At 35.6% G+C, this 19,466-nt stretch overlaps 1 protein-coding gene across 4 annotated transcripts in view; it reads right to left on the bottom strand.

Moving 5' to 3' along the window:
• Positions 1-19,466, bottom strand: part of LOC134542448 (ecdysone-induced protein 74EF-like) — a 507,486-nt gene that overhangs the window by 83,583 nt on the left and 404,437 nt on the right. For all 4 annotated transcript variants that reach the window (XM_063386723.1, XM_063386715.1, XM_063386745.1 and 1 more), the window contains one exon: positions 4,232-4,367. In XM_063386723.1, coding sequence (XP_063242793.1) covers positions 4,232-4,367 — 136 coding nt within the window. The remainder of the gene's footprint in view (positions 1-4,231; positions 4,368-19,466) is intronic.

Raw genomic sequence — 19,466 nt, 5'->3', positions numbered from 1 at the left:
CTTACAGGGTTCCCTCTTCACATTACTGATCACAAAGTCACATTCTACATTATTGTGTAGCAAAATTCTGTTGTAAAAATTAGAAATAAAGACATGTGTAATTTATAAATCAGTTGATTGCATCTAAAAAAAATTCTAATTTGATTTTAATAATTTTCAAAATGTACAATTTCAGTAAAGCAAAGGATTCATTAATTAATAGTCAATGCTGATGCAATATAATTTTTTTTTTCAATAATCAAGAAAATAATTTTACAAATATTAAACTATTAAAAATAATTTCACATTAACTTAACATCTCAAAAGCATCACAGAAAATAAGTGAGAAACATACCAAAATCTTCATTAACAAGTCTTAGTTAATAACTACTATCAACAAAGTCTGATTTATTAATTAGTGCTGGATCAAACAGAAGTATGTGTTTAATAACAAAATGAGACAAAAATGTGGTGATAAGCCTAAGGTTGTTTAGGAATATCAGCCATCGCTGTGGGGAGTTGTCAATGGTGTGCCCTGGGCCAACGTGCGATGGTCTCAAACCACCTTTTGCAGTATGAAGGCGAAGGAATGACACAACATTCTGGCCTGAACCTCAGAAACAAATTTTTTTAACCACAGAAAATCCTAACCACTGTGCTGAAGTATAGGACTTACATAAAGTGTATGAAGAACAAAAACACACATGTGTAATCTTACCAAAAAAATACACACTTCAAAGTCATGTGGACTAGCAAAATTACATACATTCAAAGAATCTGAATTAAACTACAAGTAAAATAAAGTAATCTAATGAATTCACAAGATTTTCAAACAAGGATAATGGAACCAATGAAATATGTGACAAAGAACTAAAAAAGACCCTCTCGTCACTCTAGTCACTTAGAGATACTAACAAAATTGTAAAGCCCCAGAAGAACCTACTAGGAAAATAATTAAAAATCAAGTTCCTCTTGCTATGAACTAAAGACTTGCCAAAGTTTGAATTACAATGTGCCATATAAAATACACAGTTAGTAGCCCATTCTCATGTGCTGTTGAATTAAATATATTATGTTTTGACTCTTAAACAGTGAAATAATTACATAAATAAATACAAAATGCACTGCCAATATAGTTACAGAAGAAATTTAAATTCAAACTAAGACCTTTGCAAAATTTGGGTGGTCGCAAACCTAAGTGAAATTGAAACATTAAATTTACAAATGTTAAATACCACAACTACGCGGACAAATGCATAAAGAGTTTGAGGAGAGAAATATCACTTAATTGGCAGCCACATAAACAAAAAACAGCACACCCACACACGTCAGCCTGATTGCTGGCTGAAGCTTGAGAACAAATACATTTTCACGAGTAAACAAGAAAAAAGAGTACAGGTACAAAGCAAGAACAAGAGAAGGCTCAAGGAAGACAGTCATAATGGAGCTCTCTCTCAATAAAGAGTGAAGGGAGTGGAGGTACGAAAAAGCAAAGAGGGTTCCAATCCACAATGCTAATTGACCTCGACTAAATTTAACATCTCCTTGAAAAAGGGTCAATAATTGTCTTCTGCTCCCAGAAAGCTAAGGAAGTCATCATTGTTATAATACAAACAAAACATTTTCGTTGCGTACAATAAGGTATACCTCATTACTTTATAATATAAATATGGCTATACAGATGGAAAAACTTGCGACAAGAAGTAGACTGATATTTTTATACTTTCTCAATAAATTGATAGACAAAATTCTGAACTGTATGAAAGCAGATGACTGCCTTTACAAAGAGAAAATTTTCTTAAATAGTAGTGAAACAACAAAAGATGCTGTACTATCACTACGAGAATTTGTCAACTACTAGAAAGGGTGGAGAGGATGATATAACAATACCTTTACAATCTTTAAAAACCAGCACTCTGAAGCAAAAACTAAAAAAAAAAAAAAAAAAAAAATAATAATGTTATGTAAACAGTAGATAGAAATTTATTTCGAGAGAATGTACTTATTTGAATAATACTTGTAATGAATTTTTCATATTTATCATTATGCATTTTATAAATACGTAATATTTTCAACAGGTTATCAATCTCATGCATGTTTACTTTCATATGCTCATTTCTGTGAGTTTAATGTTAACATAATAATTTTTTATTTAATCCAAATTTTTTAAATGGGAACCCACTGATAGCTTAAACACAATGTGTGTGTGTTCACATTCATTTCCAATAAAGTTATTTGCTAAGTTGGAAAAATAAATAAATGAAATATTCATATGATTGTATGTTGCCATCATTACCTATGAGCCTGTGTTGCATGCTGTACCGTATACCGATCATGCGGAGGCTATTGCATGTAGAATGTTTGTAATATGTAGACTTTCTAATTTCACGGTAAAGAAGTTAAGAGTTAATTAATGTTTACAATGATGTACATTGCAAAATAAATAATTAATAAATATCTTAAAACCACAATGAAAACATAATTTTTATATGATTTTAGTAGTGCTATACAAGTAAGGAAAATGCATTAATCTTAATTCTGCTAAACAGGAACCTTTTAGGACAATTCTCATGAGTGCAGGTTTTTGTCAGTTTGTACTCGTACACTATATGGACAAAACCTTTTCTCTAACATGTTTGCTCACACTGCATTAAACTGCAGACTATTCTAAGATGTATTTTGTTATATTACGACTGATAATAACAAATTTCTATAATTATAACTACGTAGCATACTAATATACAAGAACAAGATTTGATTCAAAAACATTTTTAAAAAACAAATTCTAAAAAAATGTTAAAAAATATAAGCCTTGCATGTTAACCACAGTAAAGTTTGTTAGTTTTTAAATTGTCAAAACGAGCGCACACGTATAAAATTGTTTACATTCTTCAAACTGTAACTTCTGCCGCTGCTGCTATTAGCAACAAAAATATATACATACTTTGATTCCTCAACATGCTTTGTGTCTCTTTGCTATGCACCGCTGTGTTACCTGTGTTTTACGGATCACAAGGACACACAATTTGGCTTCAATTGCAGCTGCTTCAGGCAGTGTCACCGTTTCGCTATATTTACTTTCAAATAAGCTACACACCAAACAACATCAGGCTTTCTTGTATAAATGTTTTATTCTGATTGTTCTAGCAAAATGATTGTTAATAGTCGTGAGAATTAACATTCATAAATTTTTCATGACATATCTGTCTCATATCTGGCAGAGTATTAAACAATCATGAATTTGAAATACATCTGACACTTTATTTTTCACATCTTTTGAAACTCATCTCCTATTCATCTATACGACACAGATTAAACACATTTTCACCCTGAACCAAATGTGTCATATGCTGTGCAAACCATTTAGTAGTAGCTTAAGCACTGATTCAGGTACTTAATGGCTAGAAACAGTTTGCATTTGACTGCTTGTAAGGATCGAGACATACTGTGTTGATGTTTTGCACAGCTTTTATTACTGACTGCGATTGGTCATTGGAAATGATTTTCTGCACTTGACTGTACCAATGTGAATGTGGTTACTGAACCACTGCATGCACATTATTTGCCTGAAAATAACTTGTTCTTACACCCATACCTGTATCAAAAAGGCAATAGTACCTTGAGAAATGACTCGGCACGAACCTTTTCTTGCGAACTGCAGCTGTCTGTATCAGTGACACGAAGCCCACTCTGGCCCCGATTTACAAACGGGTTAACTGGGCATTTGCCCACAGCTACAGTTTTTAAGAGGCGGAAGAATTTGAGGTGTAAAAAAAATATAAGCACAAAAACATTTGAGGGCTGAGAAAAATAAGTTGTTTTAACATATGGTAATGTTTCTATTTTTGTAAAAAAACATTATTTATTACCACAGAGTACTGCCATAGACAGATTCAAGGGGAAATGTTAGTTTATTATAAATATTGTAGTGCGTTAAAAAATGTTAGGCCTTAAACCAAATACTTTAGAAATCAATTTTAAACTCGTTTAACAATATACAGTATACTATAACTCATGTTGTATTACTTGTAAAACTGCAACAACCATTTAATACATTTAAATAAGAAAAAAGACAAACAGCCTATGTCCCGTTATAAATGTGCTGTTATAAAACTGATAGTAAATAAGCATGAATTTGAACAATTTTATGATGTTTGGTGATAAGTGGTAAAGGAATTTAGGGGGGGGGGGGGGGGGGGGGCTGAATATTATTTGCCCAGAGCACAGTTAACAGAGAGGTCCCGGCACTCACCTGTACACGTGTCCGCGACGATGCACTCCGTCTTCACCGTCACTCGGTACGGGGGTAGCAGCATTACTGGGGATGGGCGGTGGAACTGCGGACGGTGGTCTGATCGGAATAAGCGGAGGTGGGGCGGCCAGCTTTTCTGTAATCAGACTCACTGCAGTCAGAACTGTTCGCACGGAGCTGACTAGGAAAGAACTTCAATGCATGCACATAATTTTACCTTCACATTCATCAGCAATAATTTTGCAGCTGTCATTAATTTATTATAATGAATATAATAATTATAGTATGTAAGGTGATAAAAAGTATTCTAAATATGTATGCTTTAAAGTTCCAACAAAAATATTATAATTTAATGCTCTTAGAATCAACTAAAATTAAAGTTTAAAAATTCCAGTATTTCATAACATAGAAAAATACTTATACTCCTATGAAATATTTTAATTGTTCATGGGCTTGCTATTTAATTACTTCTCGTGTTCTTCATAACTATACCTTCTAAAGAAATCACTTGAAATTATATAGTTTTATCATGCTTATACGCTGCCCTTATGGACTGACTTAAAGCAAGATTGAAATACTTGTCATCCTATTTCATATAATTTGAGTGTGTCCACCAAATTAAAATCTTATTTGTAATTTAATTTCTTTAGATTGATAAGTGTTTTTCAAAATGATTAATCCAATTTTACAAGGCTATAAGTTTTACATGAATGGTGACAGAACCTCAAAATGTTACAATTTTCTGTGGCTCATGTAGCACGTTGCCGATAGGCGTCCCACTGGTGCAGCGACAGCTGGTGCTTCTAGCATGCACGTTCAGTATCCATCGAGATGGCAAAAACACAGCAACAAACAGTGTTTGGCGTTCTCAGTTTAAACACATGTGAGTCAATTACAATTGTTCAGCCTGAATACCATCAACATAATGGTGATGAACCTGCTACCACACAGTTGACTGGATGGTGGCACCAGAAATTTGAAGAGACTGGTTGTTTATGTGTGCCTGAGCAAGCAAGACATACAGCAGGTTTATGGTCCATTCTCTTTCGTACAAAACACTGTTGCCAGATTTTAATATCTGGATATGTTGAAGATCCACAGAAGCAAGCACAATCTGAGGATTTAAATTTTCAACAACAGTGTCTCAAAAATGACCTTCTTGAACGATGGATTGGCCGTAATGGTGACCTCCGTGGTTGCTTGATCTCAGCATATGTGATTTTTTTTGTTAGAAGGTTTGTTTAAGACTCCGTCCATGTGCCTCCTCTACCAACAACTGAGGGTGGACTGCACCGCCGCATTGAAACACCAAAGGCTGCAGTACACGTGAATTGCTCACAAGATTGTGGGACGTGTCCGACCACTGTTCAGACGCGCGCCATGCCTCCGGTGGAGGGCACAATAAACATTTGAAAAATGTAAATAAAAACTGGGTATTTTTATACATACATAACTTGAAATTCAATTGAAGGTTATATCTTAAATAATGGAAATTGAGAATAATTTATAAAAAGTTGTATTCTTATATTCTATCTTTTTCAAGACTGAAAAAGACACTTAGAAGTAAAGACAGTTAGATGTATGAGTGTAGCTGAAATAGTTTATATTTTTATTAGCAAAAAGGCTTGCAAAAGTCCATGCTACTTGAGTCATCCTATCAATTTTCTTTCGTGATTGAAAATAATTTTCTTACATGCATATATATATATTTTTAAAAAAAAGAAATATTGTATCCATTCAGTTTTTAAAAACAAATTATACTGTAGTACAGTTGGTGTTCTAAAATCCAGCATTGTTGGATTCTGCACATTCTGTCATCTGGTGTTTAAGCTGCTTGTAATCAGAATTTTTCTGATCCCATCTTGTTTTAAAAATCGTTGTACTGTAAATTATTATTTTTTTTGTATTCCCATTAAATCTACATTAACATTTGATAATTCGGCAATATTGCTCATCCGGTACGGGCATGGTCCCAATCGAGCCGAATTAAAAAGTTTTTACTGTTTCATTTTATTTATTTATTCATGCATTTCATAAAGCCCTTAATTACGTTAAGTTCCATACAGCTATGGAACAAGTCAATTTTGAACATGAATCATTGTAATATTTACAGTTTATATATCCAAAAGCATGCTAAAATCAAAGTGAGATATCGAGAAACTGAAATATACATTTGCAACACAATAATATGTACAAAAAATTTAAAATATAACAATTCTCAGAAATTTAGCACTTAAGTTAGTTCATACAGATTTAAAACCATATATTTTAGGGTTCACATATCTGTTATAAATTTTAACATGTTTACCATTAACAGAATGTATACAATATGGGCTAAAAATAAGTATGATATAATTACATACTTTCTACTTATATACTATGAAAAATGAACAGGTCATAGAATTTTGATATTGTCCCAGTACATAAGGTAAACTACACGAAGGAAATCAAAATATTCCTTTCCTGCCATCACCATTTACCAATATCTAGTTTACCTTCTTGTTATTCACATTCATTAATAATTTCCCAATTGTGATTTACAAACTAACAAAGGAAGCATACATTCAGTAGCAGCCAGTACCTATAAATGCACATGAAAACCCAGTTTTTTAAAAAAAAAAAAAATATCTACGTTTATAAAATGTGTTCATATATTTGTGATTTGCAGCATCACTGTATTTCTAATAACATTCCTTTTCACCGCAGATGTATAAAATATCCATGCTATGCCTTTAAGCTGCAACAAATGTGCACAATTAATTTGTATATATTTTTAGAGCTGTCTGCACATATGCAATATAAAGTGTCATTATCTGATATGAAATTTTGTGAGCTTTGGAGAGGTGTATAGTTTGAAGTGTGCTTATAATCTTGTCCCCCGTTTCTTGTGGAAATTAAGTTTCAAGTCAAGTTTCTGTTGGTAGCAGTGCAGCCCGACAGTACCTTAGTAAGAATTCTTGCATGTATTTTGCGGTGTATAAGTATTGTGTGTTTTGTTTTAGTGCATGAACAAAATAGTGTGATTTTTGATGTGTAAACATCTTAGCTCTCGGTATATGGCATTTGGTGGGAGTAATTTTGTGAATGGAACGAAAATTGCATGGAATGGAAATGTATAACCACGGTGCTGCCATCTTGGCATATGTGGTGAACCAAAGTTCATAGAGACAAAGTAAAACTTTATGTAGTATTAACTGTTTAATGAATTTTAGCAAGATGGGCAGTATTTTAATAATTCCTTGTCGAAAATCATATTCAAAGCTGGTGTTCTGTATTTTTTGAAGTATTTTTCGCTATTATCGGAGAAGTTTCATTATATAGTTTGACCTTTCGCTCTGTGAATCAAATGATTCGATAGTTGACGTAAACTGCTCCAGCAGCGCATTCTAGCAGTGAGTGCAAAAACTATGTGCAAGTTTCGTTTAAAAAATGTAGTTTAAAACACAGATTGCATATCATTTATTACTCTCGGAAAAATTCTACATTAAATTTTGTGTATGCGTTTCGTATAAAAAGTTTATTTTCAACATGCGAACAAATGAATTTGCTCGTTATCAAAGTTAGATGTTTACACATCACTAGCAAGTACTAAAAGACTTGCTCACATTTTTTTCTCTTTGAAGTTTGTACTTGAATGTTGTAAATATTATCTTGTACATTTAGCTAAAAACCAATTACCCTCTAACCATCACAACCATCACAATTTTAAAAGTGCAAATGCCATACACATTAGTTACATGAAGCCACTACAATTAAGTTTACTCAACCAATTTAAAAATGAAAAGGAAAATACTATATGTAGTACACGGCATGTAACTTGAAATTGGTTTTTGGAACAAAATTTTGATAATTTCTGCATACAAAAAAAAATGTGTTTGCTTCTGACATAACAAACTCATGCTATCATTTTCATGTCAATTTTAGCTTGGAGCTGTTTTTTCGATTAGCCCAGAAACTTTGTTTCGGATATTTACGCAGACTTATAATAACTTGTCACATATCAGGATTAATATATTGCCTTGAGATTAATAGGTGTTCTGATTCATCATATCAAATAGCTTGTTGTAGTTGATTGTTGCATTAAATTTAAAAGAGTATAATACTTCTTGTCAAAACACGTCTTATGGATGATTATACTGCGGATAGCTTAACTCATTTACTTAATTCAGTACTTCCCTGTCTAATTTTACTATTCAGTTAAATCTCTATATGTTTCCTTTTTTACGTAGTAGATTTGAAAACAGGCTCAGGCCAGAATCACGTAACACTCCTCCTGGTGGTATCACAGTTCTGTCCTGCACACTCAGTTATGCCACGTTTGCTGTCTTGCTTCTGCTTAAACCACAACACCATCACTCCATCTCTTTAACGTCAAAAAATTGTCAAATTCCTCTGTAAACACAACCTCCAGCAATCCAGAGGCTGCAAATAGTGCTTGCAACTTCCCCAATGTATGTGCAGCTATTCTTGTTGACATTGTTAACACTTCCACCAATTTTGAATACACATCTGCTGCGAACAGAAACTTTTGTTTTCTTGCCAAATCTAGGTTTTCTCTCAACCACCTCCTTCCTGGCCAAAGTCACGACTGCAGAATTTAGGATTGACTGACAAACCTCATGATGTTGAAACATATCGAATTGTATGTTCAAATGCTATTACATTAACTTCATAAAATTTTGATCCCTAGGTGGTGCTGAAGCAAACGTTTTAGTTTATCAACACTCTTGGATGCTGCTCCAAAGACAACTCATGCTTCCTTACTGCAAATGGTTTAAGCTGCTGAGTAACTGAAAGATACAATTCATGTAGCAAAAGCTACAATACTTTAACTTACATGCAGTCATCATGTGTTAAACTAGCTAAGTAGTCCTCGATGAGAAGTCATGAAAAGATGCAATGATGAAAATAGACTAACCCACCCCTGGCCTGGGTAATCATGACAAACCATAAGCATGGCTCATCTCTGAACCCAGCTTGTAACTAAATTCATACGTAAACACACTTAATACAGACGCACCACGTTGTATTCTAGCCGCTGAGCTGACAATGTCCTCACAATTATAATTGATGGTAAGTTATAAACATTTATTTTGCTAACTTTGGCAGTATTATTATTGTTCTTATTCTGTGGTGGTTGTAGGTTATCTGGTGCTCTCACCCTTTACCTTTATTTTTATTATTTTATTTTTATTTGGTTTTCCTGCTTTGTGTTTAGTTTGAACACACTGCTTTGTGGTGTGTGGAGTCTCGTGAAGTTTCGCATTGTGTAGATTGTGTGGCAGCAGTGGTTGGGTTTTGCTTAGTGTATGTTGTGCTGTTGCGTCTGTTGCGTCAAGTGCAGTGTTGGTGTAGGTTTTTGTGAGCAGTTGTGCGAGAATCACAGATGAAGTAGCTTGTGATGACTGACCTTAGTGTGTTGGAAGGAGCTGGCCGAGAAAGGTGGTTGTGGACAGTCTAACCCTGGCCGGGTCTTGCAGCAGGATAGTCGGAAGGAGTCATGCGCGATGACTGACAGTGAAAAGGGCTAAGCTTATTTTAGGTCGTGTGCGGTGATTTACTGCAATGAGCAAGGTGGTTGAGGATTTTGCTGCAGGTCTGCGAGTTCTTAAAAGCCAAGTCCGACTGCAGTATTTTGTAGGTGCTGGTCAGAGTCGAATTATGCGACGGCGAAGGCAACTTTGGCAGTTTAGATTCTACCAGCAGCCACTGCAAGATTAATGACTTCAGGAGGAAAACATTTATTTGTATAAGTGGAAGACCAGTTCCAGACAGCGAGATTCCAACACGTGGCCGCAGTAAAATGAGGCTCAGCCAAATTGCCAACTGGAGGAAAATTCAATAAGGTATGGGTAGTGTACACTGTGTCCAGGATCGGGCAGTTGTGGAACAATTTTTTTGTGGAATAACTTCTTGGTCTTGAAATTGTGTGGTTGATATCACAACAATATTGCTTAGCAAGTAGATTATTTTGCTAAATTTTTGTGTGGTTATGACTATTATTCACTTTCAGAAACCTTCTCTTATAGTATTTTAGCCACACACAAACAGTTATATTTCTCTTTGTCAAAATGCAATTAGCCTAATCACTTTGCAGGGAACCATGTTTAGGAAAAAGGAAATTTTAGTGTACTGTTAAATTTCTTTATACTGTATATACAGAAGAAGATTGGTCCATGTAAGTGAAGCCTGTGTGAGATTTTAAGGGACAATGAGAGGTTTTAATCACTACTTCTTGCTGGTATTAAATACTTTATACAGAGAAATTCTTGGTGACAAGGTGGATCCACTGCGGGAGTGTCAGTTGGTGTGCACAGCCGTGGAGTGCTCCAAACATTGTGACAGTGAACTCGAGTCTGCAAGTACCTGTCATAGGAAGGTGTTTAGGCAGGATCAGGTGGGATCTGCTCGTATCTGCCATTTTTTGTTCATCATCAAGACTTTTGTTACATTTAAGACCCCAGTAGAAATCATGGGAATTCTGGCCCACAACAGCAAAAATCATTACTTTTTTTTTCTTTTTTGGTAGTTTAACTTGTAACAACATTGTTTAATCAAAAGGGAGGCCATCTTTTATGTGATTAGTATTATGTAAAATTATTAATTGTTAATTTTAGTTTGTATTGTTAAAGTGGTAGTATTACTGATTTATAAAATCAAAATATATATTTATATATAATTATTAATGAAGAATATTGTTAGTAATCATTGGAACAGTCTAAAGCTTAAAAGTTAAAAAAAAGGGGTTGAGACTAAGTAAAAAAAAAAATCCCTTTCTGCACATTCTACAGGCGTAGGTAGATTTCGAAGTACCTGTTTCTTCTGAGAATATTTTGGAAACTTCTATAAACTCCTGGAACATTTTAAGAACTTAATGTAGCATACATAACATCCTATATGGTCGCCAATGTTCAAATAAGACCAATTTAACATTTTCTCTTGTTCCATGCAGCGAAAATATTTTGAATGTATTTAACATAATGCATCCAGCATTGAATGTCTTAACACATTTCATATTATGCCTACTAAGGTAGTTAGGCAATTATTTTTAATCTACAAACACTATTTTTCATCCCTTGCACTAATACGTGGTCACATAAATGGATTTTAGACAAATTTTTAAGGTCACCTTAAGATGGTTATTAATAAATTTTGACAAATTTGATACTAAGAAAGTATTAATTTTTCAGTAATAGATCATTTCATAAAAAATGTTTGTTTCAGTCAAAGATTTAAATAAAGTTCAGGCATTTTACAATAAATTATGTATCAGTTTGGAAGTTATTTGTGAAAAATTGCAAAATTTATTGTGTACACAAAATTGTGATACACACACACACACACACACACATGAACTTTTGAGTTCACTATGGTTTTGGGGTCTATGGACCATGAAACAAAAAAACATCAAAATTTTCCGAAATTCACACTGATAATGGCTACAATAGATATAATTTCTTTGAAATCTACCTAAAAACAAATGAGAAAAAGGGGACACTAGGATTTAACATTTTAAATTGAATTTTTCATGGAATTAAACAAAAATCACGGTGTAGTTTATTCTAAATATGTATTATCAACCCAAGCCCTTACTGGCATGCCCCACAGACTTCAAAAATTGTTGGTAGTGGCGTGTGGCATCTGTTAAACGGCTCAATGTTCACTTCTCTTTAGTTATGGTTATCCATGACTAAATTTTCTACAGGCTGCCATTATGCTAAGTCACTACAAATGAAGGCCACCAAGTGGTCAAAAATATGAGTGATTTTTGTTGTATCTGTTTTTCGTTATATTTTATATTATCCTGTATCTTTTACCTAATGTTTGTAAACTTTAGTGTTTTATGGATGAATACAAAAATAATTTTGAATGAAAAATATTTTACTGCAATTATTTATATCAGATATGTAATTTTGTCAACATTTAGTGATATTTTTATGTTGACCAGGGTCTATCCCCCTCTTACAAGCCCGATGTGATCCACCAACAGCCACTCTTTCATCATGCTTCTGCAGTGATTAAACCTTCCGCCAACATGTGTATGTGTGTGTTACGTACCTATCATTTAAAGCCAATGCCATGTTCCTTTGTTTATAAACATAAATTAATACTGTCATTTTTTTCATTTGCCACCCCAAGTGTACATGATTTCTTTTTTAGCATGTAAAAGTTATGGATGCTGTGCTACACATGTAGGATTTTGGAACGCACCCCATTCTGAAATATCTTGAACAAATGTTTAAATTTAAGTAACTAAATAACCAAACAATATTATTTGAAAATGGTTTAGGTTTTATTTAAGGATATTATTGAATGGTTTATTTTATTTCGCCATTGGCACGGTTTTGAAATTGCCCTAACGATAATTAAGTTCAGTGGCCTGACACTTTTCTCCAGTCATTGCCCCATCTCGTTTTGAGATTGCCACCCAAGGTAGGATGCTCATCACACCCTGAGGACATCAACTCTTTCGTGACTGATCTGTTCGCATCAGCCGTTTATCTAAGTAATTTATAAATCTTTTAGTTTCTCCTTAACGCCTAATTTTTGTGGTAGACTGCTTTTCTGAAATATTTATCAATTTAAGGAAATTTTGATCTAATTGAATTTCGCTGAAATTAGTTTGAGTCACGTGGTGTCCTGGACCACAATGTATTTTGATTCTGTGCTGTTTCCCCTTTTCAAACACTTTTTAATTGCATTGTAAATTAACTTATTAATTTATGAGAGCTGTGCCAAATAAAACAAAATCATGCCAGTTAATATGATGTATCTTTAAAACAACCACGTGTTCGACGACTCAGAGGCTTAGGCGTGTGAGACGACTAAAGAGCCCATGTATTTATTTATCTTTTGTAAACCGTAAGTAGCTTTCCCGACACTGATAGCGGACCCTGTGGTTGGATGTATAGGGGGAATTTGAGTCTGGCTCCTGTTTAAGTTCATAACCACTGTTTTCTTCCATACCATGTGTTTATTATATCAACATATTTAGCACTGTTTACAGAACCCTTTTAGGGTTTACATTACTTACAACACTTTAATAACTTCTTACATATTCTGTTGTACTACATAACAACAACAGTCGCCATTACATTACCTAACTTCATCACATGTTCTATCCAGTGTGTCCAACTTATGAAACTCCTCAAACACCTTCCCCCTTTACTATGATGTTTGAATGAAGCATTGTGGTGGTTTCCTTATTCTCCCACAAGGTGTCACAGTGGGGTTTTCACCTGATCTTATTCCTTCCTTAGCTAAGCCCCTGTAAGCTTAACATATCTCTTCCTCACTAAATCCCCTGAATGTTTCCTCTTCCTCTGCCTGGGATGACTCTCCTAATTGACATTCTTGTGGTGTACATCTTGTGTTTGGGGTTGGCCTATCATTCTGACAGTCACTTTGGCTACTGAGACTTTTACACTCTGCTAAATTGCCTTGAAAACTCTCTATGAATTCATGGGCACTATGTACTCCCTCATTTGATGACTGGGTGTATGATTTTAGAATATGTTTGGTAGTTCTCCTGACAACACTACCTTCACTAGTCATTACTAAATAGGAGCGGGGTGTTTCATGCTTTCTTATGATCCTTCTATTTTCCCACCCTTCTCTCCTACCTGTGCTTATTATAACGGGTTCTCATGGGCTGAAAGTCTGTGTTGTACTGCAAGCAGTTTGATTGTACCACTGCTGAGTTGTTAGTTGATACTTTTCTAACCTAGCAGTTACATCTCTCTGAACTTTGGGTTCTAGATTATGGTGGGTTGTTGGCAAATTCGACTGTAGCATTCTACTCATTAGAAGCTGTGCCGGGGAGGCTTGTAGTGCAATTATAGGAGTATTCCTGTATTCAAGTAACAAATTTCGGCAATCCCTACAGTCCAACCTACTTTTCCTAAATATGTTCTTAGCGATGCTTACAGCCTTTTCAGCCTGCCCATTACTTTGGGGATAGCGTGGGCTGGATGTTACCAGTGTGCACTGGATGTCATCCAATACTGTTTGAATTGATACGACTTGAATGGAACATTATCAGAGAACACTACTTTTGGGTTACCATGCGTGATAGTAACAGATTTGAATGCCTCGATAACTGAACGAGCCGTTTTGTCTTTCATTGGTATGATTTAAAGCCAATGTGAAAAATGGTCAACAATTGTTAAGTAACTGGGCCCGAAATCGTCAAATCCGTATGTCAGTTGACACTTGCTCCCATCTTAGCATTGGGGGCAGTTTGCTAAGTAATTGTTCTTTCTGTTTAGCCGGTTGGGAAACCTCGCATATCTTGCACATTTTTATATAGCCTACATGTTTATGTGATCATTCATAGCCGGCCAGTATAGAGCTTGCTTCGCCTTAGCTATGCATTTGTCCCTGCCACAGTGACCTGTATGTAATATATGAAACATTTTACTCCTAAGTTGTGTGGGAATAACTATTCTAACACCATTATCATCATCATTCAACAATACAATCCTGTCTTCTACAAATATATTTTGTCTGTGCTTCCCGTATGGTTGCACTCTATCTGACAGTTGGGTTACATGTTTTGGCCACCCTTGATAGTAATATCCAGATGCATCCTGCAACGCCAGGTCATCACGAGTGGCCGCTTTCATTTCGTCCCTTGCACGGCCACTGAATGGTAAACACTGCACTGAGTGTACCATTTTGAGCATGCTGGGATCATCTTCTACAGGATCAGCTAAATATGCCCTAGACAACATGTCTGCAAAATACATTTCCTTACCCGGTTTATACTCCAAGGCTACATTATATTTGTACAATTTCAAACGCATTCGTTTTAGTTTGCTAGACCCAATCTTGTGTAGTTCCTTCTCCATTAGAGGGACTAGTGGTTTGTGGTCCATAATCATTGTGACTGGGTAACCATAAACAATGTTGTGAAATTTTTTTAGGGACCATTCTACCGCTAACATTTCTTTTTCGACTTGTGCGTAGTTAGTTTCACTTTCAGTGAGACTACGAGATGTGTATGCGATAGGCTTGTTGTTTTGCATTAAACAACAGCCTAAGCCTAGTTTGGATGCATCTGCTTGGATAGTAATGGGGAGAGCCGGATCAAACTTATTCAGAGTTGCAGCCGTTGCAATTGCACTCTTTAGATCTTGGAACGCTTTAGTATGACATTCTAGCCAATTCCACTCAACTTTTGCTTTTTGCAAGTCCCTAAGAGGAGCTGCAACTTTCACAAAACCTGGTATGTACTCCCTTACATAGTTAAACATACCCATAACTCTGATACCCATAATCCTGTTTGTCTTTTAGCTGTTTGACATCTAGCAAAGCCCTCACCCTTTCAGGGTCAGCTTGTTTACCTACTTCAGAGAATATCTGACCCATGTACCGGACACATTGTTGTTTGTACTGCAGCTTTTGGTCATTAAATTTTACATTGTTTTGACGAGCTTGTTGCAGCACTTCCTGAACAGCATCGTCATGTTCCTTTTCTGTGTCTCCGAATACTACAATATCATCAAAATACACAATGACGTTAGGAAGTTTCCCAAATATACCTAGTATCATTTTTTTCTGAAACTTTTCTGGAGCACTAGTTATACCGAATGGGAGACGCAAAAATCTATATACACCGAAAGGTGTTGAGAAACAACATTTGTTAGCAGACTGTGTGTCCAATTCGAAATGATAAAACCCGTCTTTGATGTCAAAGACTGTAAAAATTTTCTTTCCACAAAGGTGATCACTAATGTCAGCTAGAGTAGGGATAGGATATGGCGTTCTCTTTATGACCTTGTGTAGGTCTAATGGATCCAGGCAGTCTCTTAAGCTGCCATTAGGTTTTTCTACAACAACCAGATTGCTAATGAAGCTGTCTGAGGTTACCTGATCCACTGGTTCTGTGACACCCATAGCCTCCAATCTATTGAGAGCTGGTTTTAAACGTTCATTAATAACCCTCGGCTTACGCATTGCTGGTCGTATGACCTGCTCTGAGTTGGGCTGTGTTACAATAACACACTGCCCTGGGTATTTACCCAGGACGACAAACACATCCTTATTAGCTGTTATGAATTCCCTTTTAGTAGACATGTTGTCAGTCTCACTAATATTGTGCAGGTGCTGAACTAACCCTAACTCAATGCAAGCCTCAATGCCAAGGATTGGACAAGAATTTGTTTCTAACATAACGAATTTTAGTGGGTGGTTCACGCCACTGATAACACATTCACATTCTACAATACCCAATGGTGCTAGTTTAGTACCACCATAAGCAACTAAAGTTGCACTAGTTTGGTACATTTTATTGTTACTTTTGATAGACCTAAATATGTGCTCTGGCAAAATGTTAACTTCGGAACCTATGTACAGTTTTAATAACACTGTATGTCCCCCAACACTGATAGCTTGCCTCCTCTCCTTCTGCTGAATCTCATTCACTGTCTCCACTCAAATGTGGTCGCAGAAAAATGAGTCGCCCATGTTGTTGTAGCTCTTGTCTTCAAACACTGCGTGTACTTGAGAATTTTGCTTGAACTTACGACACTGCTTGTAAAAATTCGCCTTCTCTTGGCACTTCATGCACACGTTTCCAAATGCTGGACACATTCGGTACCTGTGTGACCTGCCACATTTCCCACATACCTGGTGCCCGTAATAGTTCTCTTCTTGGTGTTTACGAGTACTCCCATCACTTTTGTCATTCAGATTGGGCTTACCGTTAAATTTGCACCACTATGCGCCTGTTTGCTGTTTCCATCTAGCAGTGTGTACAGCGTCCACAGCCACGGACTTGTGATCCTTTTCTTCCAATTTCCTACTGTGCATCTTACTCTGCTCTGCTGCTCAACAATCACGAATTGCGTGGTTCAGGGTGAGGTTTTCTACCCTTAGTAGGGCTTTACAAAGTTTACTATCTAGTATTCCCACTACAATATGGTCATGTAACATACTGTCAGTTTGATCCCCGTACCCACAGTTTTTTATTGCCTTTTTAGCTTCCGTGAGAAAATGGTCGAGTGTCTCTTCTTCCTGTTGGCAGCACTGATTAAAGATATACCGCTCGTATGTCTCATTTCTCTTAGGTGCTGCATAATATTATCAAATGCTTCCATGAGTTTATCATAATTATCCAGGTCTTCGTCACTCAAGCCGAATGTTGAGGCCAAGTCTATAGCATCTTCCCCGGCGACGTTCAGCAACAACATTTCCTTCCGTTTTGATGCTGCCTTCTTGTCGGCCGCCGTAGCTTCAACTGGCACTGCTGTGTCATTTCCACTCGCTCCCATATAGACCTGGAAATGTCTTTTGAAACGAAGCCAATTTTCATGTACATTTCTATCGAGGGCAAGTTTGGGTGGGAGGTTAAGGCACCCAGCACCTGCAAGTTCCGCCATTATAACTTACGTTCGTTTACGAATGTTGATATCACAATCACTACACATGAATGCAACACTTGACGAGCGATTTGAGACCATGGTGGTCTTGGTGTTCGTTCCTTGTCGCGTAGGTCGACACCGACTGCGCCATGTTTAAGTTCATAACCAATGTTTTCTTCCATAGCATGTGTTTATTATATCAACATATTTAGCACTGTTTACAGAACCCTTTTAGGGTTTACATTACTTAAAACACTTTAATAACTTCTTACATATTCTGTTGTACTACATAACAACAGTCACCATTACATTATCTAACTTCATCACATTTTCTATCCAGTGTGTCCAACTTATGAAACTCCTCCAACAGCTCCCACATGGGTCACGTCACGGCTCTGATCCAAGCGCTTTTACAAGAGGATTGACAGACGATGTTATGAGTAATATCCAATATACACGACAACCCTCTGAATTTGGGGCATAATAATAATGTACAACCCCCAATACATCAACTTAGTAGAAAAAAATTGTGTGTTTTTGCCATTTTGCAGGTTAAAATAATCAAACAACACCAATGGTGCCAACAGAAACACGACCTCAAAACTGTGCTCCTCCCCAGTGTAAAACTTCAAAAGAGATGAAGTCATTCTGTCATGAATACGTGCAAACAGCCCTGAAAATGTGCACATATCTGTTGTGTACGTGTCAGTAAAGGTCATAGAGTAGGTATATATTTCAGACATCTGTCATAAAAAAGTACGCATTTGGAAATAAAACTGTGCCGTAAATCACATATATAAAAACACATTTACAGACATTTAAAAAAATGGGTGTTCACGTGCATTTGTGTTCTTCCATACCGGCTGCCATTGTCGAAAACACCACAGTCAGAACCTGAATTACAGCAAACAGTCCTGCAAACATAAGAACATACTCTACTCTAACCCATTTATCACAGCTGCAACAACTAATAGCTTTGCTTGGTAATTTTGTTATGGCTCAATTCTAAACATTTTTAACTTAGAGTTAAGCATTTATAATCCTATCACATTAGGAAAATAATATTCCTTCTTGATTGGAAATAATTACTCTAAAATGCAAACTTCGCATGTGCATAGAGTTAGGGCTGCTTGAATATTTGCAACTTGGGGCAAAAGAAAATAAAACTCCACTTGATTAACCTACAAAGTTGTTGCTTAGATTTTCCTTATCTGACTGTGCAAGATGGTCTTAATTACTCAGTAATGACATACCAAAAATCTATATTTGTGTTTTGTGTAGGTATATTATACTACAATGGCCATCTTAGAAAATAGCAACAATTTTTTACTTTCATATTTCTGCAGTCTCTCATGAACACTTCAAAATAGCAAAAAAAAAAATTCCAAACAGATAATAAAGAAATTCTGTTATTTGCAACAGTTCCCAAGCTCTAATCTATGGAATAAACAGATAATTTAAAATTATAACTGAATTCCTCAAACAATAAAAGTTATAACATTGCAAAATTCAAACCATGTAAATTTTTCTACTGCTGTGCTTAATCAATATAATGTTAACATAAATAATTTAACAGTCAAAGATGTGAAACAATTGTCTTAACACTTAATTACCTCCCAGCAGATTGCATTAGAGGTAAATTTTTAACATGAACATTTGAGACTTGCCATTAACGTATTAATGATGTGTTATGTTTGAAAGCACTTATTTTAGAAGTTAAGGTATACCAGAATTTAAAACCACTCATTAGCAATTTTATTCTGTGTGTCAGCTGCTTTGACAGATAAGAAAATATTTGGAGCAAAAAGTATTCATATTGTTATTGATTTTTTAAGTACCTACCTACATAAAAGACATGACTATTTAAACAT

This window comes from Bacillus rossius, chromosome 1, assembly GCF_032445375.1.
Source record: "Bacillus rossius redtenbacheri isolate Brsri chromosome 1, Brsri_v3, whole genome shotgun sequence".
In the NCBI taxonomy this organism is placed as follows: Eukaryota; Metazoa; Arthropoda; class Insecta; order Phasmatodea; family Bacillidae; genus Bacillus; species Bacillus rossius.
This window is presented reverse-complemented; position numbering and strand designations above follow the sequence as displayed.